This window comes from Sus scrofa, chromosome 2 (genome assembly GCF_054392235.1).
Source record: "Sus scrofa isolate SSC_HxYL_T2T_F1_AM1 chromosome 2, Sscrofa_HxYL_maternal_Yorkshire_Landrace_v2.0, whole genome shotgun sequence".
NCBI lineage: Eukaryota > Metazoa > Chordata > Mammalia > Artiodactyla > Suidae > Sus > Sus scrofa.
Genome location: NC_139384.1, coordinates 18,837,164 through 18,864,209, shown reverse-complemented (window position 1 = coordinate 18,864,209; position 27,046 = coordinate 18,837,164). Strand labels below are relative to the sequence as shown.

The 27,046-nt window shown below is 39.5% G+C and overlaps 1 protein-coding gene across 17 annotated transcripts in view; it reads right to left on the bottom strand.

The window, feature by feature from the left end:
* CKAP5 (cytoskeleton associated protein 5) overlaps positions 1-27,046 on the bottom strand; it is a 112,989-nt gene that overhangs the window by 62,099 nt on the left and 23,844 nt on the right. For 13 of the 17 annotated variants that reach the window (XM_085011205.1, XM_013994362.3, XM_021085233.2 and 10 more), the window contains exons 2-8: positions 14,715-14,808; positions 13,799-13,992; positions 11,185-11,391; positions 7,751-7,922; positions 6,493-6,625; positions 6,006-6,106; positions 3,489-3,602 (exon numbers count right to left, since the gene is read on the bottom strand). In XM_085011205.1, the coding sequence (XP_084867331.1) occupies positions 3,489-3,602; positions 6,006-6,106; positions 6,493-6,625; positions 7,751-7,922; positions 11,185-11,391; positions 13,799-13,992; positions 14,715-14,771 (978 nt within the window). In that variant the 5' untranslated portion in view covers positions 14,772-14,808. Of the gene's footprint in view, positions 1-3,488; positions 3,603-6,005; positions 6,107-6,492; positions 6,626-7,750; positions 7,923-11,184; positions 11,392-13,798; positions 13,993-14,714; positions 14,809-26,110; positions 26,183-27,046 lie in introns of those variants that run through there. The other 4 variants (XM_021085231.2, XM_085011197.1, XM_085011199.1 and 1 more) reach the window with 1 other exon arrangement.

Genomic DNA, 27,046 nt, shown 5'->3' with positions numbered 1-27,046 from the left:
CAAAACATCTCTCAGGTATGTATGTATATATGTACGTATGTATTTGTTTGTTTATTCATTTATTTATTTCTGGCTGCACCCAAAGCATATGGTTAGGGATCAAATCCAATCCACAATTGCAACCTATGCTGCACTATGCCAATGCCAGATCCTTTAACCTAATGTGCTGGGCTGGGGATCAAATCTGCGCCTCTACAGCAACCTGAATCACTGCAGTCAGACTCTTAATCCATTGAGCCACAGTGGGAACTCCCATCTCTCAGATATTTAGATGCTAGACTTCATATTAAGCATCTAAACATATTCTAGGAATGATCATCAAAAACATGCCAAACCCCATTCCAAGAAGCCCTAGTTCAATCAATTTGGGATGGGATTTGGACATCAGTATTTTTATACAACTCAAAAGGTGATTTTGCTATATTGCTCCAATCCCATTCTTGCATTTATTTTTTTAGGGCCACACCCATGGCATATGGAGATTCCTAGACTAAGAGGTTGCATTGGCTGCAGCTGCAGGCTTATACCACAGCCACAGCAATGCCAGATCCGAGCACCGTCTGTGACCTATACCAGAGCTTAGATCTTTAACCCGGATCTTTAACCCACTGAGTAAGGCCAGGGATCAAACCTGCATCTTCATAGATCATAGTTGGGTTTGTTTCCACTGAGCCACAATGGGACCTCTGATGGAAATCACATAAGTCTTCATTTGAAAAGCTCACATCCTGGAGTTCCCATCATGGCTTAGTGGTTAACGAATCTGACTAGGAACCATGAGGTTGCGGGTTCGATCCCTGCCCTTGCTCAGTGGGTTAAGGATCCTGCATTGCCATGAGCTGTGGTGTAGTGTAAGTTGCAGACATGGCTCAGATCCCACATTGCTATGGCTCTGGTGTAGGCCAGTGGCTGCGGCTCCGACTGGACCCCTAGCCTGGGAACCTCCGTGTGCTGTGGGAGCAGCCCTAGAAAAGGCAAAAAGACAAAAAAAAAAAAAAGAAAAAAAAAAGAAAGAAAGAAACAAAAGCTCATATCCTAAGAAAATGCATGTAGAGAGCATCAACTATTAACATTTATGTTAATAATAAACATTCCTGATCATTAGATAAGGAAAAATAAAAGCTATTATTTGAGGCATTGAGAATTTGATAACAGATGGAGTTCCCATTGTGGCTCAGCGGTTAATGAACTTGACTAGTATTCCTGAGGATTCAGGTTTGATCTCTGGCCCCGCTCAGTGGGTTAAAGATCCAGTGGTGTAGGTGACAGACAAGGCTCAGATCCCGAGTTGCTGTGGCGGAGGCCAGTGGCTACAATTCTAATTTAACCCCTAGCCTGGGAACTTCCATTTGCCATAGGTGCGACCCTAAAAAAAAGACCAAAAAAACAGAAAAAGAGAGAGGATTTGGTAACAGAGCAATACATGTATGTCGTGTGTGTGTATATACATACATATAAATATCATTTTTCCATAAGATTCCTGATAAAAATTATATGCTAGAACTTACAGAGAATTTAAAACTCTCTTCAAGGCCACGTGAACCTTGCCTCCTCTTAGTACCTTCTACCCTTCCTCTTTCCTCCTAGGCTCCAGTTGGTGAAATCTTTTCTCTAGGGCAATTTCCTTTTAATTATAATCAGCCTCCATAACTACAGATATGGAGGGCCAAAAGTGTTCATTGTATTATGCCAGTTTATACAAGAAACTTGAGCTGAACCTAGAACCAAACCCCATGCCCACTGTGGATATCAAGAGACAACTGTAGTCTTGCCTGAGTCTGTGCCTCTTCAAGATGGAAGACTGTTGAAGTTGAACAATAATTTTGACAATTCATACCCCTGCCTCCAAATTCTACCTAGAGGGCTAACTATGAAAAAACACAGTCCATCCTCATTATTCATGGATCACATATCTGCAAATTCATCTACTCATTAAAAATTAACTTATAACACCCAAATCAATACTTGAGGCACTTTCTTGGACATTCACAGACAAGCACAGAGCTGGGAAAAATCTGAAATGCCTTATGTGCACATTCCCAGCTGAGAATGAACAATGCAATACTCTGCCGCCTTCTTTCAACTCTCGTACTGTAAACACATATCTTTTTCATAATCTATTTATTGCCATGGTTTTCTGGCATCTTCGTGCTTTCTGTTGGTGCCTTCACTGTGTAAAAGACACTTAAGCATAGTGCTAAAATGCTATCTGGTGTTCCTAAATGCAATAAGGCTGTGCTATGCCCTTTGGAGAATATATATGTTAGGTAAGCTTGTTTCAGGCATGAGCTATACTGCTGTTAGTGTGAGTTCAATGTTAATGAATCAGTAATACATATTGAATAAGATGTCTTCAAACAGAATAAAACAGGCTATGCATCGGCTGGTTGATGAAAATGTGACCAGAGGGTTGCAGGGCCCTAACCCTGTTATTTCTGCTGGAGCAATGGTTCAGCATTTGCTACTTCAGTGTTTGTGGTGACTTTATAGAACAAAACTACTACGAATAATGAGAATTACTCTCCTTACATATACATATAATTAAAAATTAACCTCCTGCCCCCACCATTCTAGTCCTAATTTCAGGCTAAGGGAGCAAACCAGACATCTTCAACCTTGGTATATATTCAAGAACATATCTTCAGACTTTGGTCTTAAGCTCTGTAACCAGACCCACGGTTGTCTGATCTATACTTTCAGATTTTATGAAAAGTCACTACATATAAAAATATCTGCCCTAGCATTTGACTTGTTTGGACCTAAGCAATAACCAAAGGAGAATTTCCTAAAAATATTTCTTTCTTATTTAGTACTTAGTTGCTTTATAACTGATCATACATCCTCACATCCTGTGCTTTACATGCTGACATAGTGTGGTATTACTTGCTATCTAATGAAAAATACTCTTCACATACAATATCTATCCTAGTAAACAGAGCCCATTTTAAAAGATCATTCTGTAGAATTATAAAACTGGAATATCTGGTTCTAGATCACCAAGATTCTCTATTTCTTGATATTTGTACAAGTATCAAATAGGATAATTTAAAGTCAAAGTGGGAGTTTCTACTGTGGCACAGTGGGTTAAGGATCTGACTCCAGCCTCTTGGGTTGTTGTGGAGGTAAGGGTTTGATCCCCAGCCCGGCACAATGGGTTAAGGATCCAGTGTTGTTGTAGCTGCAGCACAAGTCACAACTGTGGCTCAGATTCCATCCCTGGCCCAGGAACTTCCAAATGCCATGGATGTGGCCACAAAAAAATTAAGTCAAAGTGATAATAAACAAAGACTAAAAACCAATCCCTCTAAACTACCCTTGGACAGTCATTTTAAATAACTCTTAAAAAAGTATGCCTATAATTAAAAAATCATTAATAGTGTTCCCTAAATAGCAATTCGACTGGGGTTAAAAAAAAGATGACTGATGAAGACAAACTCAGTGGCCTGGTCTGCTGTTGGCATGCCAATTTGGACACGCCTCACATTTACCTTCTTCAGTGCTTTTACTAAATCTGCATAATCGCCTGCTTCCAGTTTGGGGTTTTTCACCAGTACTTCTACAGCTTCCAGGGCTTCTTTTCTCTCTTGCCATTTTTTTGCCTCCTATGAGACACAACACGAGTCACTTGAGAACAGAAAATAAGAGCAAAACAAAAATCTATTTTTTGCATTCTACTAATTCAAAGATACACATATTTTTCTCAGAAACTTTCTAAAGCTAGTTAGAAATCAAAATTACAAAACTGTGCAGTCAATCAGAATGTTTTGTTCATATACATAAAATTCTGTTCATACATAAAATATTTTTACAACATTTCATAAACCTTAATGTTCTACAATAAGTAAACAAAATGAAATGCCATAGACTTTTCCTTCTTGTTTTCTAGATAAACTTTAAGCAAGTGTTAAACAGAAAACATTGACAGAAAGCATTTCTAGCATATCCTCACCATGGCACAACTACGGGAGAGAGGAACTTCCATATCAGAAAGACCAGAAAAGAACATTTATGTAACCAACAACCAAAATTGTTCTAATCCTTGATATTATTTTTCCAGATTGTGGGTATCATGCTAATCCTTTTGGTTCATGGCCATTAGTAGAATATGCTTCACTAGAGATCAAGCAATTATTTAGTAATTTGAACACTCACTATTTGAAAGAACTGGGGATACAAAGAAGATGAAAAACCCATCACTTGGAGGAGATTACAGTTCAATTCAATTTACCAAGTATTCAGCTATTAATCAGAAGATAATAGGATACTTTAGGAGTTAATAGCAGAAGTAGGAAGATCTTCAATAAATAACTACCAGGTCATGACCACTGTGAAAGAAGTATAAGCTACTTTGGTAATAAAACAAAAGGACTTAACCCAGTTTAGGCTGTCAGGTAAAATCTCCCCTCAAAAGTGATGCTTAAGGTGAGATCTACAGCATGAAGAGATATTATGAGGTAAACGGTGAGAGAGGAATGTTATAGGCAGCAAGAACAGTGTGTTACGGCCCAGAGAAGGAAAATAGTTTGGTGCATTTCATACCAGGAGAAGTTGTTTGACTGATGCATGGAGAGTGAGAGCAGTTGGAGATGTGGCTGGAAGGTAAGCAGGGGCCTCAAAGGGACCATAGATCACCTGAGGGGCTATGGCATAATTTCAGACATCATCTTAATACTCGTGGAAGCCACTGAAGTATTTTAATGAGACAATAACATGGGAAAATTTGCATTTTCAAAAATGACCCCTCTAATTATATTGTGAAATATTATGGGAAGGAGGCAAGAGTAGACAAGGAGTCTTATAAGAAGACTATTGCAGCATCTAAGAGCTAAAGGTAGTGGTTGGGATAAGATTTTCTCAAATGGGGACAAATTTGTCTCTTAGGGTACATTTGGCAAAGTCTGGAGACATTTTTGATTGTCCTGACTTGGAGGAATGGACTATTCTATTACTAATAGCTGGTTGGTAAAGGCCAGAGATGCTGCTAAACATCCTAGAATGCACACGGCAACCCCCTAAAATAACGAAATATCTGACAAAAAGGCGTCAGTGGTGCCAAGGCTAAGAAACCTGGGGTAGGATAGAGAAGGAAACCTTGGGTATGGAGAAAGGTGGATGAATTCGAGAAATATTTAAATGTAAATTTAGAGAGACAATGAGGAAAAGATATAAAGCAACAATAATGTTTGGGCTATGTGCATGACTAAATCACTCTGCTGTACACCTGACACTAACACAACGTTGTAAATCAACTATACTCCAATATAAAATAAAAGTTATATTAAAAAGAGACTAGGAGTTCCCATTATGGCTCGTGGTAACAAACCCTACTAGTATGCATGAGTACGTGGGTTTGATCCCTGGCCTTTTTCAGTGTGTTAAGGTTTTGGCATTGACGTGAGCTGTGGTGTAGGTCGCAGATGCAGCTCGGATTCCGCATTGCTGTGGCTGTGGTGTAGGCTGGCAGCTGTAGCTCTGATTTGACCCCTAGCCTGGGAACTTCCATATATGTTGTGGGCGCGGCCCTAAAAAGCGGAAGGAAGGAAGGAAGGAAGGAAGGAAGGAAGATGAAGTCAAGAAAAAAAGATATATGTTTATTAGCATTAAAATTTAGTCATGCTATCACTGTCTATTTTCAAAACAGATCTTAAAGGTTGATTGGAGGACTTCATGAATTCATTCGACACAATAGTATGAGGTGTCTATTGTAGGTCAGATACTGTGCTAGAAATAGAGGGCCACTATGATAAATAAAATAGTCACTAATGGTTAAAAAAAAAAAAAAAGAATAAAGTTTGGGTTTCTGGCAAAATGTGAAAAAAAGGGACCAAATTAGGTATATATACAAAGTAGTAAGGGAACAAAGAAGAAACGACTGACTCACTTTATCAGGGGAGATCTGAGGTAGAAGAGGGTGCACTAAGAAAAGGGCTTAACAGAGCATTCTCTAATTATATTCAAGTAATCATTTAAAATGAAATAAGTGAAAGAAGTTTACCATCACTTACAATTTTGTCATAAAAGTCTTTGGGAAGTTTTGAAAGAATTTCTACTGCTTCCAAAAGTTCATATGCATCAATCTGTGGTACCTCATCACCATCGTCACCACCTTCCAGGAGGAAAACAAAACAAATCTTAAAAATGAATGAAATGGTTTTATTTATCAAACAGTTACCAGCTATCCTTTCACAGTCCTGATGAAATTTTAATACAGGAAGATCAGAATTATTAATCCTACAAACAACATATATTTTATTAAATGGCAGTCCTATAAAATATGCCTTGTGAACACAGGTACTTGTGACAGAGCCACGACTTAAAACCAGTGTCAAAAAGTAGCTTACCAGGAGTTCCCTGATAGCCTAGCAGGTTAAGGATCAGGCATTGTCATTGCTGTGGCACAGGTTTGATCCCTGGCCTGGGAAATTCTTTCACATGCCAGGGGTGCAGCCAAAAACTAAAAATAAAATTTTTTTTAAAAAGTAGCTTGCTTACCTCCCTCAGCATCCCCACCAGCAGACTGCTGCTGTTCCAATTTAGCTTCTAGTTCTTGCTGGGAACGCAAAAACCTACTTGGTTTAGGAGCACCTGTTGGCAGTTTGACCCATTCTTCTTCTAGTTCTTTCAACTGTAAATATCATAAAATATTTTTAAAATGTATCTATATCTCTGCCATTAGAGAACATATGTATATTTACTAATGTTTCAGAACCCAATTTCTTATTTATATGGCTCTAATAAGGTAAAGAAGAAAAGATAAATTTAATTTGTATATATTACATAGCATAAGCCACACCAACTTATATCTACTACACTGAAGATCTATGACTAAGCACTTCAAAAGAATAAAATCCACTTTTTTAGGGCACTCTCATTAGTTCACAAATTCAGATATATTTGCATCAGATAATATCTCCAAAACCAACTGAAATTAAAAAAAAAGATAGAATGTATTTTATCCAAACAGATATTAAGTCCTATTACCCAATAATATCATAAAAGGATTTTATAAACTGCTACAAATTCAACACTACCATACTGGCATCACCAAATGCATGGTACTTAACTTGAAAGAACAAAGTAACAGCAGAAATAGGTACGCTCAGAAAAAATTTCAAAATTAAGAATGAAAAGTGGAGTTCCCGTCGTGGCGCAGTGGTTAACGAATCCGACTAGGAACCATGAGGTTGCGGGTTCGATCCCTGCCCTTGCTCAGTGGGTTAACGATCCGGCGTTGCCGTGAGCTGTGGTGTAGGTTGCAGACGCAGCTCGGATCCTGCGTTGCTGTGGCTCTGACGTAGGCCAGTGGCTACAGCTCCGATTTGACCCCTAGCCTAGGAACCTCCATATGCCGCGGGAGCGGCCCAAAGAAATAGCAAAAAGACAAAAAAAAAAAAAAAAGAATGAAAAGTAATTATTTGTAAGGACAGAATATCAACAACTGGAAGGAAATAGCTTCATGCTAACTTTACACAAAGACAACCAGGAGCTCCTGCTGTGGCTCAGTGGGTAATGAACCGGACTAGTATCCATAAGGATGCAGGTTTGATCCCCGGCCTTGCTTAGTGGGTTAAGGATCCGGTGTTGCTGCCAACTGTGGTGTAGGTCACAGATGAGGCTCCATTCTGGTGTTGTGTGGCTGTGGTGTAGGCTGGCATCTGCAGCTCTGATTTGACCCCTAGCCTGGGAACTTCCATATGTTGCAAATGCGGCCCTAAAAAAAAAAAGACAACCAAAAAACTTTGTGCCTCACCTGGACAGAATTTATATTTTGCAATGGGGGTCTCAGAGCATCTCGAATCCATCTATAAATCTCCACAGCAATTAGTTTGGCTTCATCTCGAACAGCCTTCTCTCGAGACTCAAAGAGTTTTGGCAACACTTTGATAATTGGCTTCAGTAAGATGATTTTGGAACCAAATTCACTAGAAGTAAAAATTGGAAAAAAATTGTCAACATGCAATATGCCTGGATAACATGTTAGCTTGAATTCACTTAAACATAGTTCCATATCTATATATTAATGGAAATATATAGGTTGAGTTTTTTAAGAAAAAGGAAAAAAAGGAACTTATAACAACATCTATGTTTAGATGTCATTCTTCCAAGAATATTATTTAATATCCAGAATCTAAAATAATATTACCAACTAAAAACTAACTTCCTAGGGAGTTCCCTGGTGGTCTAAGTGATTAGGACCTAGCACTTTCATTGCTGCGGCCCAGGCTAATTCCTGGTCCAGGAACTGACATCCCACATCAAGCAGCTGCATGCCATGGCCAAAACCAAAAAATCAAAACCAAAAAACCAGCTTTCTAGGTACCAGACTATGAATTATACAAATCTAAAAAGGACCAACACCTGTGTAATATCTTAACTATCCATGTATGTGTATATATATATATATGTGTGTATATATATGTATAAAAGCTTAAAATATAAACAAATAAATTTATAAATATTTAGATGAGTGAAATCTACTTTCAATAAGCTTTCATTAGCTCTTCTTTGTAATTAAGGCGATTCGTTCCACTCAATAGCTCACTAATCCTGGCAGTGTGTGTTTTATTCCTGACTCCAAGCTATCACACTATAACTTCAGACAAATTAAATCTCTCTTTGCTTCAGTTTCCCAGGGGGGAAAATAGTTGCATTCTGACTTCTTTTTAAAAGGTAGTAATTTAACATTATATATCTGTCACATATTATATTTTTAAGTTCCCAACTGGTCAAACATAGCTTTCTGATTCACAAACATTCCTAAATAACAAATTCTGGAGCAAGAGAGCTTCAGTTAAGAAAGAACACTGACAGTTCTGTAGTAGGATCCATATATATTATTCACCTATTATTTATATTATTTGTCTATTATTTAATGTACACAAATTTATCTCACATGCACAAACGCAATAAAATTTTTCAGTTATAGTTACTGACATACTCTAACTGGTTAAAGAAGGACACTGTGAAAATACTTTCCCTAGAAAGTGATATTTATCAAGATACCAGGTTACATAAATAGTTCAAATACAGCCATCATAATATGAAAATAAACTAGAGGATCTCCAAGATGTCCTTTAAAATCTCTTTTGATAGGAAAAACATTCTAACTTGGTTCAGCAGACCTTTAAAACTAAAGGAAAAGTAGGAACTTACAGTGATGATAAACCATTCTATTTAGGAATACTCATCATGGTGTCTGAAGGACCTAACATTTGGGATCTCTTGATCTCCTTCTATTTTACTACTGTTTCACCTAATTTTTATTTATTTGTTTCACTATCCTGGCCTACTTTTGAAAGATATATATTTAAAAAAAAATTAAACAGATGGTCCACAAGGAAACTGGACACCTTAACAACATAAAACCTAATCTTTTTTTTTTTTTTTTTCTGCACCTGCAGCATGTGGAAATTCCTAGCCCAGGGATCAAACCCATGTCACAGCAGTGACCTGTTGAGCTTAACTTGTTGAACCACCAGGAATTCTACAAAACCTAACCTTGATATTATGCTTGACAATATGCTTCATATTACTATATTACCATAGGGAAAAAAAAAAACTTCAAGAAGCCCGTTTTAGGGGCCACAGAACACTTTTGGTCTCCTGAAGCTATCACTAACACAGATCGCTTAAGGAAGCTCTGGAACTGAGCACTGAACTGTTTGGTCCCCAGGTTCATGAATGTATCAGAGAGCTATCTAATAGTTCCACCATAGATTCTGAGATGCCTTAGGCCAAATAAAGAACCACACAGGGATGAAACTAAACATCTATAAGGAAGACATAAGACAATATACCTAATCCGGTCTCTTGTTTTTTTCTACTATCATTCTGTCAGCTTAAAAATGAAATAGCCAGAGTTTACAGAATTCCGGATTAGAAACTTCTAATTTGAAGTTAGAATATGGTATAATTTTATTAAGAAACCCATTACTAAGGACAGGACAAGATGTACTAAGACAAACACAGTCTTGACAATGCAGTCGATTTATTAAATTTCTAAGATGATAGAATGAGCACACTATTTACTACTCATAAAAATACCCACCAACGATAACAGACTAGGAATGAGGAATAATTTAACACAAAAGACTCTAAGGGAAAGTCAAATTCCATAAAAGAACCTTACAAACCAAGAAAAAGACAATGTAAATGTTTACAGACTTATGAACTGAAGTTAGTTTAAAATATTTAACAATTTTGATGCTTTCACTTATGATAAACACAAAAGGAAGCATAATTTTCAAGAAGCAGGTCTTATACAAAATAACAAGAGAATAGAGCTCTCTTGAGATGCAATGGGTAAAGGATGTGGCACTGTCACCGCAGCAGCTCAGGTTGCTGCTATGGTGAGGGTTCCATCCCTGGCGAGGGTTCGATCCCAAAGGTACGGGGAAAAAAAAAAAAAAATTCACAAGAGAGTTGAGTTGGGATGATCTTCATTCTAGGATTTCACTAGAGCTGCTTTCTAAAGTATCTCACGTGTATAGTACTAGGGACAGGATATCAGATTAGAAAGACTGCCAAATCAGAACAAACTAGTGGTTTGTCTAACTTGGATTTCTATAGAAAATTACAGCCACTTGTTCCTGAAAGAGATCCTATTCATGAAAAACTTCACTGCCAACCAACAAGAAATTTTAGGGGCTGAAAATAACTTTATTACATAAGAGTAAAAGTTTTCTATTTCTATATATGCTTATGTTTAAAGGCATATAACAGTTACTTCTATTATACTTTTATTTTATTTTTTTCTATTATTCTTTTAAAAGCACCAAAACAAAGGTTTGCTTTAGTCAACAAACTGTCTTTAACAAACATTTCAAAGTACATAAATTTATGCCTAAGGAAAACAAGAGAAAAACAGCCGTTTAAATACCCCGAGGAGTGCTTTTCCATGAAAGGTCAACTCGTAATCTGAGAACAGGTCAGAAATATCCCCTGCTCATCGTTATTAGAAAAGATTTAGATAAAATAACTACGCAACACACTTGAAGGCTAAAATTACTGAGTACAAAGTGCCACACTTGCAGAATGGCTTCACCTTTTCCAGGTCACTTTTTTCCTGGTTGGTGTGGCCTGCCAGATCAATCCCATCAGTCTTCATTTCTGTTTAAACCAGGAACCCAAACTCAATTGAGATATTCTAGTTAAGAGAACTAAAGCAAGAAGGAGAGTTCTTACCTTAAGGCTTTCCTCAGTGTCTCTATACAAGCCACTATGATCTTGGGGTTCTTATTGTCCAGGCCTTTTAGAAGCTCTTCTTGTACAGCCTCTCCTTTCTCAATCTCTATGTACATTAGACAGATCTCAATGCCTAGCTCCTTGGCTTTGGCTTTGGGTTGGTTGAACACTTTACTTACAACACCTGATACCACTTCTCCCGTGGTTCTATAATATAGATATAAACAACAACCACACACATAAAAACACACTTTAGTAGAAAGAGGTGGAAAAAGTCATGGAAACTAGAGGAAACAAGTATTTTTTAAAATGCTTAGAAATAAAGTAAATGAGCCTCTAATTTCAAAATTTATGTGTAAGAATATTAAAAAAAAAAAAAAAAAAAAAACTTAGGCAAACCATAAAAGTTGAAGACATGTCACACCAGACAAGGACAAAGAACCATAGTTTCTATTTATACATACAGGAAATTTAAACAAGAAAGCAAAAATCCCTCAAAATCCCACTACCCAGAAAAAAACTACTTTCAACTTTTTGGTATCCATCCTTCCAGACCTTTCTGTATACATAGATAGACAGATAAACAGATAAATATACAGATATATTTTATAAAAAGACTAGTTTTTGCCTTTTGGGATAATTTTTAAAAAGTCATTTATTTATTTATTGTCTTTTTGCCTTTTCTTGGGCCGTTCCCACGGCATATGGAGGTTGCCAGGCTAGGGGTCCAATCAGAGCTGTAGCCTCCAGCCTACGCCAGAACCACAGCAACGCGGGATCCGAGCAGGGTCTGCGACCTACACCACAGCTCACAGCAACGCCGGATCCTTAACCCACTGAGCAAGGCCAGGGCTTGAACCCGCAACCTCATGGTTCCTAGTCAGATTCATTAACCACTGCGCCACTATGGGAACTCCTTAAAAAGTCATTTAAATGCTTTTTAGAACAAGATAATTTCTTCACAGAAGGAATGGATATGTACCTTTAATAACAAAAGGCTGCTCCTGACTCCTTGACAAAATTTTACAGTAACTTTATTGCTCTGAGTCGCTTCTGAATTAAATAAAACCTATACTACTGGAAATTAAAGAAACTTAGTGGGTTGGAATCACATGCAGCATTTGTCAAAAATGTTTCTAGCATAAGAAGAAAAATGAAATTAAAAAAGCAATGGGGAGTTTCTGTCGTGGTGCAGCAGAAACAAATCCAACTAGGAACCATGAAGTTGTGGGTTCAATCCCTGGCTTTGATCAGTGGGTTAAGGTTCTGGCGTGGCCATGAGCTATGGTGTAGGTCACAGATGTGGCTCAGATCTGGCGTTGTTGTGGCTTTGGCATAGGCTGGCAGCAACAGCTCTGATTAGACCCTTAGCCTGGGAACCTCCATATGCCATAGGTGTGGCCCTAAAAAGACAAAAGACAAAAGACAAAAAAAAAAAAGAAAAAAAAAAGCAATGGTCTCACCAATGGCAAGGGAAACTGTGATGCTGGTTAACAAAGCTGACAAATTAATGACTATCTTCTTGGTATAATTTTTGAGGTGAGTAAAATACAGTCAAACCTCCATAGTTGTGGGTTCCTTATTCAAAGGTTCTTCATCTGCGATTCAACCAAACTCAAATAAAAAATATTTGGAAAAAAAAAAATTCCAGAAAGTTCCAAAAAGAAAAACTTGAATTTGCCACACAGCCAGCAACTACTTACACATTATTTACATCGTATTTATAATTATTTACATAGCATTTACAATGTGTTAGGCATTGAAAGTAACCTAGAGATGATTTAAGGTATATAGGAGGATGTATATAGATTATATGCAAATACTAGGCCATTTTATACAAGGGACATGAGCATCTGTGGATTTTGCTATCATAGGGGGTGGAGGTGGGGATTTTTGTCCCAGAACCAATTCCCCTGCGGATACCAAGGGATGGCTGTATATATTCTTGTGCAATTAATTAAGTCAAGGATCCCCATTTTTTTTGTTGTTAAAAGGAGGGATCTTTTCAATAGCACAAAGACTAGCATTAGAAAAATCAGGTTTATGAGGTATGGGAGAGACTGAAGTGGCTAGAAACCTCCATTATCCATGGCTCAAGTTAAATAAGCTGAGAGTTACAGAGGTTGTTTAATTAGCATTACCTCTCCTAAGAGATTAAAACTCCTAATGACCATAGGGAGAAAGATGTGATTCTAAGATCACCTCACCTGGAAACTTTGTAGAAAAAGATTTTAGTAATGTCCAAATGTTTTCAGGGAAATTTTAATACCTTTGCTAACCACCTTAGCTTTTTCTAAAAGTTACTAAAGATTTTCCCTCTCAGTTTAGAGTAACTGCTATACAAAAGTTTCAAAAGGAAAATCACTTTCTCATCAACCCTTAAAATAAAAATTCAAGATCTGATTTCTAATTTGCTCCTCTTTATCTCATGTGCCATTTAGACATCTGAGAGCAGATAAAGACTGAATGGAAAACAAGTTTCAAGGAGTTATGAAGAAATGAATATCTTTTAAAAGTGATAATAACTAAGCACAATGATCCATAAATTACATTAATTAATCCATATGGCACCGGACAAGGATTTTTACCAGAATAGTTGGAAAGAACTACTTACTTTCCTGCTACATGGGCATTTTCAACATAAACAAGTGCAGCTTCTAATCCTTTCAACTGAACCACTGCATTGGAATCAGTCACAAATTTTTTGATCAAGCCTAAAAATTTGGACCATTCTGGGCTCTTTTCATCCTTTACTTTCTGGAAGATCTTCAGGGCCTCTTCATATCCACTTAACCTTGCTTTCCACAGCTTTAAAAAAAAAAAAAAAAAAGGTACTTTAAAACAAAACAAAATCCAATGATATTATTATCTACTATTAATTGGGGGTGATGACTACCTTATACCAGGTAATCCCAGATTATAAGCAAAAATAAAGTTTAAGAAATCCAGATAGTTTTCAAAAAAAGATTAGCTAATAAAATTTTTCTTGTAAGTGTTTAATACATATTTTGTCAAGGCCTTCTAGAATTCTTAACAGGCCACTATATATGTGTCTCACTTTGTATTCAAGTATTAGTTATTACTTCTTTGTAATATGACACTAAATGTCAAACATGAGACATTTTCCTGCTAAACTGCCTGATCTCCAAAGTATGCTGTTTTTCAGTTATATTGTATAATCATTAGGTGGTTTTATAATATGCTGTACAGTGTAACTGCTGACAAAACAAGCCAATGACACTCACTGAAATTAGAGTTCAAGAATAGTCTTACTGGAGTTCCCGTCGTGGCTCAGTGGTTAACGAACCTGTCTAGTAACTATGAGGACGTGGGTTCGATCCCTGGCCTTGCTCAGGGGTTTAAGGATCTGGCGTTGCAGCTTGGATCCCATGTTATTGTGGCTATGGTGTAGGCCGGCAGCCGTAGCTCCAATTTAACCCTGAGCCTAGGAATCTCCACACGCTGTAGGTGCGGCCCTAAAGAGACAAAAAAAACAAAAAAAACAAAAAAGAGAGAGAGAGAAATCTTACCTTATGTTCACATTTCTGATCAACTGGCAGTTTCATCCACTCACTATCATCTCCCATTGTGCTTCCAGTTTCTCCTTAGAGTTAAGAGTAATTCCTGGTCAAACAAAAATCATAATCTATTAACTTTAGCAACCAAGTCATCTCTTAAGAAAAAATGACTATTTTTATCATGTGTATACCAATAAGAGCAAAAAAGCTCATTCTTTGGTCAAATGTCCATTTAATTTCCTTAAAAATTTTTTTAAAAGTAGATGGGGAGTTCCCTTTTGCAGCTCAACATGTTAAGAACCCAACATAGTATCCACGAGGATACAGGTTTTATCTCTGGCCTCTCTTAGTGGGTTAAGGATCCAGCATTGCCATAAGCTGCAGCACAGGCTGCAGATGAGGCTCATGTCATGTGTTGCCATGGCTGTGGCATAGGCTGGAGGCTGCAGCTCGATTTCGACCCCTAGCCTAGGAAGTGCCATATGCCACAGGCGCGGCCGTAAAAACAAATGGTAAAAAAAGGTAGACGGGAAAAAGTCAATAAAAAAATATAAGTGGAGGAGTTCCCGCTGTGGTGCAATGGGGTTGGCAACGTCTCTGGAGCACTGGGACGCAGGTTTAATCCCTGGCCTGGCACAGTGGGTTAAGAATCTGGTGCTGCCTTGTAGATCCCAATTTTGGATAGTATCCGATGGCTGGCCCAGGAATTAAATGTGCCTGCAGGGTGGCCAAAAAAAGAAAAAAAAAATCTAAATGGAGTTCTCTTGTGGTTCAGTGGGTTAAGGATCCACTGTGTCACTATAGTGGCTTGGATCACTGCTGTGGCATGGGTTCAATCCTTAGCCTGGGAATTTCCATATGCCATAGGCATAGCAAAAAAAAACAAACAAAAACTACACACACACAAAACCAAAAAATAAAACAAAACAAAACAAACTAAATAAATCTAGAAAGGACATATACTTGTTTCATTTTGTTTTAAAAAAATGAATATGTATTTTCACAAATGAGAACTTCTTAGATCTATGACAAAACAAGGATAAAAAGGAAGAGCTGAGCTACTTGGCCTTTTAAAAAGGCAAGAAAAGCGTTTCAAAGAAAGTCATACTTTATTTTTTTATTTTTTTATTTCTTTGCTATTTCTTTGGGCCGCTTCCGCGGCATATGGAGGTTCCCAGGCTAGGGGTCTAATCGGAGCTGTAGCCGCCGGCCTACGCCAGAGCCACAGCAACGCAGGATCCGAGCCGCGTCTGCAACCTACACCACAGCTCACGGCAACGCCGGATCCTTAACCCACTGAGCAAGGGCAGGGATCGAACCCGCAACCTCATGGTTCCTAGTCGGATTCGTTAACCACTGCGCCACAACGGGAACTCCCGAAAGTCATACTTTAAACCTGAAATTCCATATAGCAAAAATAATCGATATGGGAAAATCCCGATGCTACCCAGCTCTCTACCTAATTCTGATAAATAAATATGTCTACATAAACTAGTAAAAAATTAAATCCCTGAATGAACTACTCCTTTGTAAACTTTAAACCTTTGTTTGTGTGTTTGTTTGTTTTTTTGCCATTTCTTGGGCCACTCCCCGCAGCATATGGAGGTTCCCAGGCTACGGGTCTAATCGGAGCTGCAGCTGCCGGCCTACACCAGAGCCACAGGAACATGGGATCCGAGCTGCGTCTGCAACCTATACCACAGCTCATGGCAACGCTGGATCCTAACCCACTGAGCAAGGCCAGGCATCAAACCTGCAACCTCATGGTTCCTAGTCAGATTTGTTAACCACTGAGCCATGACGGGAACTCCAAAACCATTTTTTAATTAGTGAGGTTTTTCCTTTTTTTTTTAGGGCTGCACTGGTGGTGTACAGAGATTCTCAGGCCAGGGGTTGAATCAGAGCTACAGCTGCCAGCCTACACCACAGCCACAGCAACAAGGATCTGAGCTGAATCTGTGACCTACACCACAGCTCACAGCAATACCAGATCCATAACCCACTGAGCGAGGCCAGAGATTGAACCCAAAACCTCATGGTTCCTAGTCGGATTCGTTTCCACTGTGCCACCATGGGAACTCCTAATTAGTGAGGTTTATTTATAGTCAATAACCTGTGTTACATACATACAATGGACTATTACTCAGCCATAAATGGGAGTGAAGTATTTACTGATACATACTGCAATAAGGATGAACTTCACATACATGATACAAGGTGAAGGAAGCCAGACACAAAAGGCCCCATATTGTATGATTCCATTTATAGGGAATATCCAGAATAGATCAATCCACAGAGACAGAATGCAGATTGGTGGTTGCCAGGGTTGGGGAGAAAGAGAGGGAGAGTGGGAAGAAACTGCTTAATGGTACAGAGTTTTACTATGATGTAATGGAAATGCTACTATTTTGGAACTATATAGAGATGGTGGTTGCACAACACTGAATGTACAAAGTGCCACTGAATTAATTGCTCATGTTAAAATGGTTAATTTTGGGAGTTCCCATCATGGTGCAGTGGTTAACTAATCCGACTAGGAACCATGAGGTTTTGGGTTCTATCCCTGCCCTTGCTCAGTGGGTTGGGGATCCGGCATTGCCGTGAGCTGCGGTGTAGGTCACAGATGCGGCTCGGATCCCGAGTTGCTGTGGCTCTGGCGTAGGTCGGTGGCTACAGCTCCAATTAGACCCCAAGCCTGGGAACCTCCATAGGCCACAGGAGCAGCCCTAGAAAAAGGCAAAAAAAAAAAAAAAGTTAATTTTGGAGTTCCTGTTACGGTGTAGCAGAAACAAATTCGACGAGGAACCATGAGGTTTTGGGTTTGATCCCTGGCCTTGCTCAGTGGGTTAGAGATCTGGCATTGCCGTGAGCTTTGGTGTAGGTCGCAAACATGGCTTGGATCCCCCGTTGCTGCTGCTGTGACGTAGGCTGGTGGCTGCAGCTCTGATTCAACCCCTAGCCTAGGAACCTCCAGATGCCACAGGTGTGGCCCTAAAAAAAGACAAAAAAAAAAAAAAAAAAAAAAAGGTTAATTTTATGTTGTGAGAATTTTACCTTAATAAAAAATTTCTTTTAAGTTCCCAAGTCATTTTAACCTGGCTTAAAACCCTCTAATGTTACTTTCTTCACATATGTTTGAGCTGCAGAAGCAATATTTCCTATCTATTTTTCAAACAGCAACAGTTAATGAAAGCTTTCAAAATACTTTCCAACCAAGAAAATGTGAACAATAATATTCAGTTGTTGGTATTCTGTGAATTCACCGCAGTACTTTTTTTTCTTGTTAGTTACTTTTAGAAGCATTTAGAAAAAGGTTATTCAACCTGTCTCATATAAAATATAGATGTCAGAGCTCCTGCTGTGACTCAGCAAGGTTACGAATCCGACTAGTATCCATGAGGATTTGGGTTCAATCCCTGGCCTCGATTAGTGGGTTAAGGATCTGGTGTTTCTGTGAGCTGTGATGTAGGTCACAGATTCAGCTCAGATCTTGCATTGCTGTGGCTGTGATGTAGGTCAGCAGCTGCAGCTCCGATTTGACCCCTAGCCTGGGAACTTCCATATGCCACAGGTACAGCCCTAGAAAGCAGAAAGCAAAAAGCAAAAAAAAAAAAAAAAATCATAGATAGATAGATTGATTGATAAATAGATTGAAGCCACTGTGCTATATTTACTGAAGTGGCTTCTACTACTTCATAGCCTGAGTTTTAAAAATTGGTGTTTATGATTTTGCTGCTTTTCATTCAAAGGAAAGACTTGTTTAATACCAAAACCTCCCAGCCGCTGAAATAATGGATACAGTGTTTTGTGTATGCATGTGACACTGGGGTGTTGCTTTGTCTTTATCTTTTTCCAGGATCTATATACTAAGGAAAAAAGGACTTCACCAATTTTTCCCCAAAATTATTTTAATTTTAAAATTAACTTTATTTTATTGTCTTTGCTATTTCTTTGGGCTGCTCCTGCGGCATATGGAGGTTCCCAGGCTAGGGGTCGAATCAGAGCTGTAGCCACCAGCCTACGCCAGAGCCACAGCAACGCGGGATCCGAGCTGCGTCTGCAACCTACACCACAGCTCACGGCAACGCCGGATCGTTAACCCACTGAGCAAGGGCAGGGACCGAACCCGCAACCTCATGGTTCCTAGTCGGATTCGTTAACCACTGCGCCACGACGGGAACTCGTAAAATTAACTTTAGAATTTGATTTTTTGTGTGTATGGAAAGAACAGCACGAACCTTTGCTTTATTCCCCTAGAATTTGATTTTTTATATATATAAGTACACGATATATATGTTATGAAGCATTACAAAAAAATTGACATGTTGACCTACCACCCAACCTAAAAATTAAAATACTACCAATATTACTTCTTTCCTATCCTATCCTTCTTCCTGCAAAAGTACTTTCCTGAAGTTCTTTTAGTTCTATGCTGCAGTCAGTCACATTCCTAAACAAAATTAACTGTGCTTGTTTGTGAACCTTAGAAAAATGGTATACTGTTGTAGTCTTCTACAATTTTTTTTCATTCAATGTTTCATTTGTAAAATTCATCCATATGGTATACTATAGTTCAAAGCTACTCAAAGTGTGGTCCAAAGACGTGCTGGCTCACAAACTTATCATTCAGAGATAAGAATAGAAATAGAGGTGAATGTTTAGAAAACTGTCATAGCATCTATTCTAACTTCTTTTATTATAGTTGTTTGAGGAAATAAAAAAAGTTCAGCAAGACTAAAGTATAAAATGCAATAAGACAAGTAAAGGGGTACAGAAAGTAAGGATGGAAAGTAGTCTGGATCAGACCCTAGAAGGTCTATAAACAATGTTAAGGCATTTAGACTTATTCCAAAGGTAGAAGGAGACTTTGAAGGAAGGAAAGTAAGAACTTTCCTTTAAAGTTAAGGAAAGAACTTACTTTGAAGTTAAGAAGGAAAATTTCATGTGCTATCGAACCTGCATTTTTCAAAGACTGCATAATATAAAAGCAATGTAAAGAATGTCTTAGAAGGCAGTAACCATGGGGGGAAATCAGTTAGAAGGCTGTATGTAACCTGAGTTAAGAATGATGATGGGCTAGACCTAATGCAGGTGGAAAAAAGGGGGTGGATTTTAGAGATGTAAGGGATGTCAAAGACTGTCCTTATTGAATGAACGTAGAAGGGGTTTAGGATAGGGAAGAAGACGAAGTTTTGGACAGCTGCGTTTGAGCAAATGCACTAGCCAAATGCAGATGTGGGCAGAAGTTGGTCATTCAAACCTGGTGCTCAAGAGAGAGAGATCTGGTCCGAAAATAAAAATCTAGGAATTATCAAGTAAGAAATGTAATGAAAACCAAGAGGATGGATGATAACACTGAGGGAGAGTACATTGTGAGAGGAGCTCCAGTTTAGACTTGAGATGAAACCAGGACACGTACCATCTACAGGACAGGTAGATGAGGTCCTTAGCCACATGATACATATAAAATGGTCAATTAATGTCTGCTAGGGAAAGGAAAAAATCCGCAATAATCAAAAATGCAGTAACAGTCTTATCAAATTTGAATTTTTTTTTTGGTCTTTTTTTCTTTTCTAGGGCCGCTCCTGTGGCATATAGAGTTTCCCAGGCTAGGGGTCTAATCAGAGCTGTAGCCATCGGCCTACACCAGAACCACAGCAACTCAGGATCCAAGCCTCGTCTGCAAGCTACACCATGGCTCACGGCAATGCCGATCCTCAACCCACTGAGCAAGGCCAGGGATCGAACCGGCAACCTCATGGTTCCTAGTCAGATTCGTTAACCACTGAGCCATGACGGGAACTCCCAAATTTGAATTTTTGCTACTTGAGAAAATTTTATTACCTTCTATTTCTGCCTGAAAATCCAAATTAAAAAGAAAAAAAAGAAAAACAATTCTGTATATTCAAAACCACCATTAACTTGAGGTAAGACCTTGGGTAAGTTACATAGCCAAATGTATATTGCTTCGACATGCTTGTATGTAAAGTAGGAATAACAGTAATAACTCAGAGGGCTATTGTATGGATTAAATGAGTCAGTACATATAAAGCTCTTAGACTAAGTACTTGTCATCTAGCAAGGGCTCAATAAATGTTAACAATTCACTATGTGAAGACAAGTATATTTGCCTCCAAAGGACTTAGGTAATTTAGAGAAATGTAAAATATAGTTAAGTTGGGGAGTTCTCATTGTGTCTCAGCGGGTAACAAATCCAACCAGTATCCATGAGGACACGGGTTCAATCCCTGGCCTCACTCCGTGGGTTATGTATCTGGCACTGTTGTGAGCTGTGCTATAGGTCGCAGACACGGCTCGGATCTGGCATTGCTGTAGCTGTGGTATAGTCCAGCAGCTACAGCTCCACTTCGACCCCTTATCTAGGAACTTCCATATGCCAAGGGGGCAGCACTAAAAAGACAAAAAAATTAATTAATTAAAATAAAATACAGTTAGTTGGTAAAAGGGAATCATCCCTAATCAGCAGCTGCCTAATAATCAAGCCTAACTACCCAGCTTCAAAACACTGTTAACCTGTCTTTACATAAGAGAGGAATGACTACAGTTTTAATCATAATTTGGGTTATCTTACCATACACACACATAAAAGAAATGAAGTACTGATACATGCTTCAACATGGATGAACCTTGAAAACATTATGTTAAGTGAAAGAAGTCAGTCACAAAGGACCAAAGATTTTACAACCCCATTTTACGAAATGTCCAGAATAGGCAAATCTATACTGACAGACAGAGAAACGTAGTTGCCTATGACTGGGGTGTTTGGAGAGATTAGAAGGGTAATAGTTAAGGAGTCTAGGGTTTCTTTGGGGGTAATGAAAACATTCTAAAATTGACTGTGGTGATGGTTGCACAAATCTCTGAATATAGTGACAGTAACTGAATTGTACACTTTAAATGGGGTGAATGGTATGTAAGCTACAGATCTCATTAAAATTCTTTTCTTTTCTTTTCTTTCTTTCTTTGGTCTTTTTGCCATTTCTCAGGCTGATTTATGTGGTCTTTTTGCCATTTCTTGGGCTGCTCCCTCAGCATCTGGAGGTTCCCAGGCTAGGGGTCTAATCGGAGCTGTAGCTGCCAGCCTACACCAGAGCCACAGCAACGCAGAATGTGAGGCGAGTCTGCGACCTATACCACAGCTCATAGCAACACCAGATCGTTAACCCACTGAGCAAGGGCAGGGATCAAACCCGCAACCTCAGTCGGATTCATTAACCACTGTGCCATGACAGGAACTCCCAAAACTCTTCTCTTTTTTAAGAGTGTGGTGTTTATTGTGATTTTTTTTTTTCTCATTGGTTACCTGCATTTGTTATTTGTATAATGAACAAAGATTATGGGTAATTCTTTTTATTTATTTATTTTTGGCCATGCCCAGGGCATGCGGAAGTTCCCGGACCAAGTAGACCCACAGCAGAGTGACAACACCAGATTCTTAACCACTTGGCCACCAGGGAATTCCAAACTATGCTTAAAAAAAAAAAACAAAAAAAAACAAAACAAAACAAAAAAAAAACTAACAAAGGTTACCAACTTAAAAGTTCTTAAGAGTCTTTTTTTGGTTTGTTTTTTATCTTTTTTTAGGGCCGCACCCAGCATCTGGAAGCTCCCAGGCAAGTGGTCAAATCAGGGCTGTAGCTGCTGGCCTATGCCACAGCCACAGCAGATCCGAGCCACGTCTGTGACCTACATCACAGCTCATGGCAACTCCGGATCCTTGACCTACTGACTGAGGCCAGGAATGGAACCTGCATCCTCATGGATATCAGTCGGGTTCGTTACTGCTGAGCTACAATGGTAACTCTAAAAGTCCTTAGGAGTCTTTAGGAGATGAGTCATTTGTTAAAGCTGCCAATCATTTTACATGCGCATGGGTTGGCTGTAAAAGTTAAAGTCCTTTCTAATAATAGGATCTAATAATAAGGAATTAACTCCATTCCAATTCATTCACTGAATTTCCCTGTGGGTAGAGCATGATGGCTCAAAGGAGTTCACAGGAGTACAAGCAGACATCTAAATAAGTAACTTTTTTTTCTGTCTTTTTGTCTTTTCAAGGGCCGCACTGAGGTATATGGAGGTTCCCAGGCTAGGGGTCCAATCGGAGCTGCAGTCGCCAGCCTACACCACAGCCACACAGCAATGTGGGATGCGAGCCATGTCTGCGATCTACACCACAGCTCACCACAACACCAGATCCCCAGGGATTGGACCTGCAACCTCATGGTTCCCAGTCGGATTTGTTAACCACTGAGCCACAAAGGCGACACCTAAACAAGTAACTATAATACAAATGTATTATATATGGAAAGTGCCCTAGGCAAATGACAGATAAGGGTTAAAGGACTTCAAAGATAGAATTAATTGCCAGTGAGTGAGGACGGTCAGTATAACTCTCATAGAAAGGATGGCATCTGAGCTCAGTGACAAATAGTAGGTAGAGTTTTCCAAAATGAAACAAAACAAAAAGAGGAATGGAGAAGAGATATTCTAGGCTGCGAAAATAAGAAAGGCAAAGTCTCGGAGGTAGAAAAGTTCTGAGCATGTTTAGCAAACACTGAATGGCAGCGCTTACCAGAATCTAAAGCCAGAAAGACAGACTAGAGTCAGACCATGTATAATCTTGAACATTAAGCTAAACAACAGAGGATGCTGATGACCTGAAGCAGGGCAATGACATGACCTTATCTACTTTAGAAAGAAATCTATGTAGAATGAATTGGAAGAGAAAGCAGAATCCTGATAGGAAATGTTGCAGTACTCCAGGACAAGGATAAATAGGAGCCAGAACTAAGAATGGAAAGGATGGGCAGAGAAGACTGAAGGGAGCTACATTAAAGTAGCAGAATCAATAGGTCTTAACTAAGGATGTGGGAGTAAGAAGAAGAGTCTGGTAGGAGGTTCCAGTCTAGGTGACTTGGAGAACAGTGGTGCCAATGACAGAAAAATGTCAGAATGTTCTGGGTGGTTTGGTTTAGGGAGTGGAGGACAGGTTAAGAATACGATGAGTTTAGTTTTAGACTTGAGAAACATGATCTTCAAGTGGCTGGAAATATGGCAGCAGGGATAAATAGAAGGTTCTGAATTTTATAAACATAGACATAGGAAATTAAGTCTTGGCTACATAGCAACATTTGATGCTTTAAGAGCATCAAAAAACTGGAGTTCCCATCATGGCACAGCAAACAAATCCGACTAGGAACCATGAGGTTGTGGGTTTGATCCCTGGCCTCGCTCAGTGGGTTAAGGATCCAGTGTTGCCATGACCTGTGGTGTAGGTTGTAAAGGAGGCTCAGATCCCACATTGCTGTGGCTATGGCTGTGGCCAGTAGGTGCAGCTCCAATTAGACCCCTAGCCTGAGAACCTCCATATGCCGTGGGTGTGGCCCTAAAAAAGGAGGGAAAAAAAAAAAAAGAGTGCAAAAAACTGCCAACAAAGAGAAGCATTAATGTAATTAATTTGACCTGTATATGATGCTTGCTATGACTCATTCAATATAACCCATACTACAAATACTCAGAAATTTCAAATTATTCAGCGTAGCCTAAGGAGAGCCAGGTAAAATAAATGTGTCCTAGAGAAACATTATAATGTCACATCACTGATGTATCTAAAAATGTCTTCCAAAGAGCCCAAATACCATATAGTCCACACTACTGCTGAAAAAGGTTCAGGTATAATTATTTTTAGACCAGAGGTTAAGAAATGTTTCCAAGGTCATACATAAAGGCACAACTCAGAATAAATTTCAAGTTTAGAATAAATTTCAGTTTAGTATTCAATTAAATAACAAATCACCTATTAAGTGTGCATTATATGCTATTATTAACATATGGACCCTAGCAATTCATGCATTTTCTTATTCATCAACCAGTTAAAAGGCACAAGCGATTAAGGCAGCAGTAATGCTAGAGCGGTGCCTAAAGCCTATGTCTCCCATCTCTCAATCCACCACTCTTCCCCATCACCCAAGGATCCATGTGTAGTGTCCTTTTACTTCAAATTTCTGTACCCTAACATCTTATAAGAATAGTTATACATGAAGTTTTCTGGTGGCCTAGTGGTTAAGGATCCAGCATTGTCACTGCTGTGGCATGGGTTCAATCCCTTGCCTGGGGACTTCCACATGCCACAGGCATGGCGCCCAAAAATAGCTATAGAGCTACTAAATGTACTGGTTTAGCTTTTTACTAGGGAGGAAGCTATGGCAGGGAGACTATTCTATGGCTAATTCCCAAGCTCTTGACCTACAAAAGCTCTTCATTATCACAACACAAGAGATCTGGATCTGATTACCATTCCTGGACTCTCACTTCTGGCTAAGGAAATGCTATGCAGAAGCACAGAAATGCTATGCAGAAGCAGAGTCTGAGGGAAGTTTCAGGAAAATTTCTGCCCATTCAAAAAGCAATCCCTTTGAACAACCAATAAAGAATGACGGTAGATTCGCTAAAAAAAAAAAAAAAAGGAAATAATTATAAAACATGGATAAAATAGAATACACATTCATGCTCAGAAATCTTTGCTTCAACCAAGTCTAAGAAAGACAACCGGATTAAAGAAGCATAACAATTATGTGACGGTCATAGAAAATTAAAAAATTTTACTACTTGGCCAAGACAGACAAAAAAATTTCATCTCTTAAATAGCTTGTCCCTCTAATTTAAAAGACCTCACTGCCTCTAGGTAATTCTTACTAACAAGGACAAGTGTTGAAGTATTCTGCATTATCAGGGGGCTGGAAATGCAAACTGAGTCCGGGGATGGTGGTCTCCCACAAATTCCTTCAGAGGGGAAAAGAGCTGACTCTTTCATGTGGTGCTATTCATATCAGCAGGAAAGGTTAACAGGACTCTCCTCTATAGATGATCACTGTCAGCATCTCCAAAAGGGGGACTGAATCCCAAAACAGGCCTCTGGAGAGACAAAAAACTAAACCTGGCTGTGAATTAGGTCAACTTTGAGAGCTACTGCTCAATTGTACCAAGGTAGCTGAAAAATCTAATGCTTACTCATCCCAAAGCTACCCAGGTCTCCAAATCCCAGGCTAAGGACTCAAGGCCCAGGGAACTAGATCCAGCTCCACCCATCCAGCTCAGTGGGGTTATACTGAGTAAAAGCAATCCTCTCCAAGTAGGAACCAGGCTGGAGCAAAGCTAGGGGGTGGGCACCACTCAACCGCTGCAAATCCAAACAAGCACCCTAGAGCCGCTGTCACCACCCAGAAGTAGAGCAGACGCCCCCAGGCTCTAGCTCACTGCAGCCGGCATTGTTTACGCTCTTTCGCCACCTTAGCCTCTGATAGGCCAGGAAAGTCCCCCGTACAGTCCTCCAGGACTTCCGGCTTGGGCACGGGATGCCTGACCCTCATCCGCAGTTTGACACTTACGCTCCCCAGGCAGGGAGAGGTCGGGAGCCCTAAGGTCCGAGCCGAATCAGCAGGAATACCGGGCGGGCGGGCGGGGGCGGGGGCGGCATTGGTGCGGAGGGCCGCTGGGAAACGCCTCCTCGGGGGCGGGGCCCAGAGCTCACTGTCAGAGTGCCCGCCCCACCTTGGCTCCCCGCCAGGCACATACTGACGGCTTAAAGGAGCCGCAGCCGCAGCGTGCCTCCGCTCAGAGGTCTGCAAGACCCTGGGTACTCCTTCCAGGCCACAGGGTTTCCAAGGCAAGAGGTATGTGAAGGACCAACTAGGAAGACTCCACTGCTACTGGGTGGGGACCTCTTTTTTGGTAGCAACACAGATAATGTTCCCGAAACAAAGGAGATGACCTGTTCCTACTATCACAGTCCTAATTCGTTCTTCAGGAGTGAAAAAAATTGCTGCAGGAAATAGTCAAAGCCATCAGGGTAAATGTATAGCCTCCATTACGTAAGTGTCTTATTCCATTAACTTGAGCAGTTAGTGTTTTAGGCAAGGCCTAGAAAAGAATTCTGACAACCCGCACTGCTTCCCCTCATCCTTTCACTGACTTCCTTCTCTTCGCTACAACACAAGGAATCCTAAACAATGACAGAAGGTGGGTAGTAGGAGGCAATAGAGAAAAGTAACATTTTCCTTCTTGTGAGTAAAATGTGATCTTTCAAAAACTGGCCGAGAATTCCCTACAAGACTATGTAGATAAATAATTCTTGTGGGCAAATACTATTGTGATGTGCAGTCATCTAATGTAATATAAAGAGTTCTTGAGAAAATTGTAGTAGAAACTGGATTAACATCTCAGGGAATTAATTAATGGTCTCTGAGCTCTCCGTAGGTTATTAATAAATTTTAAATTTTTTTCATGGGAGGAATTTTTCCTCAACTGTCATCTTATAAGGTTTT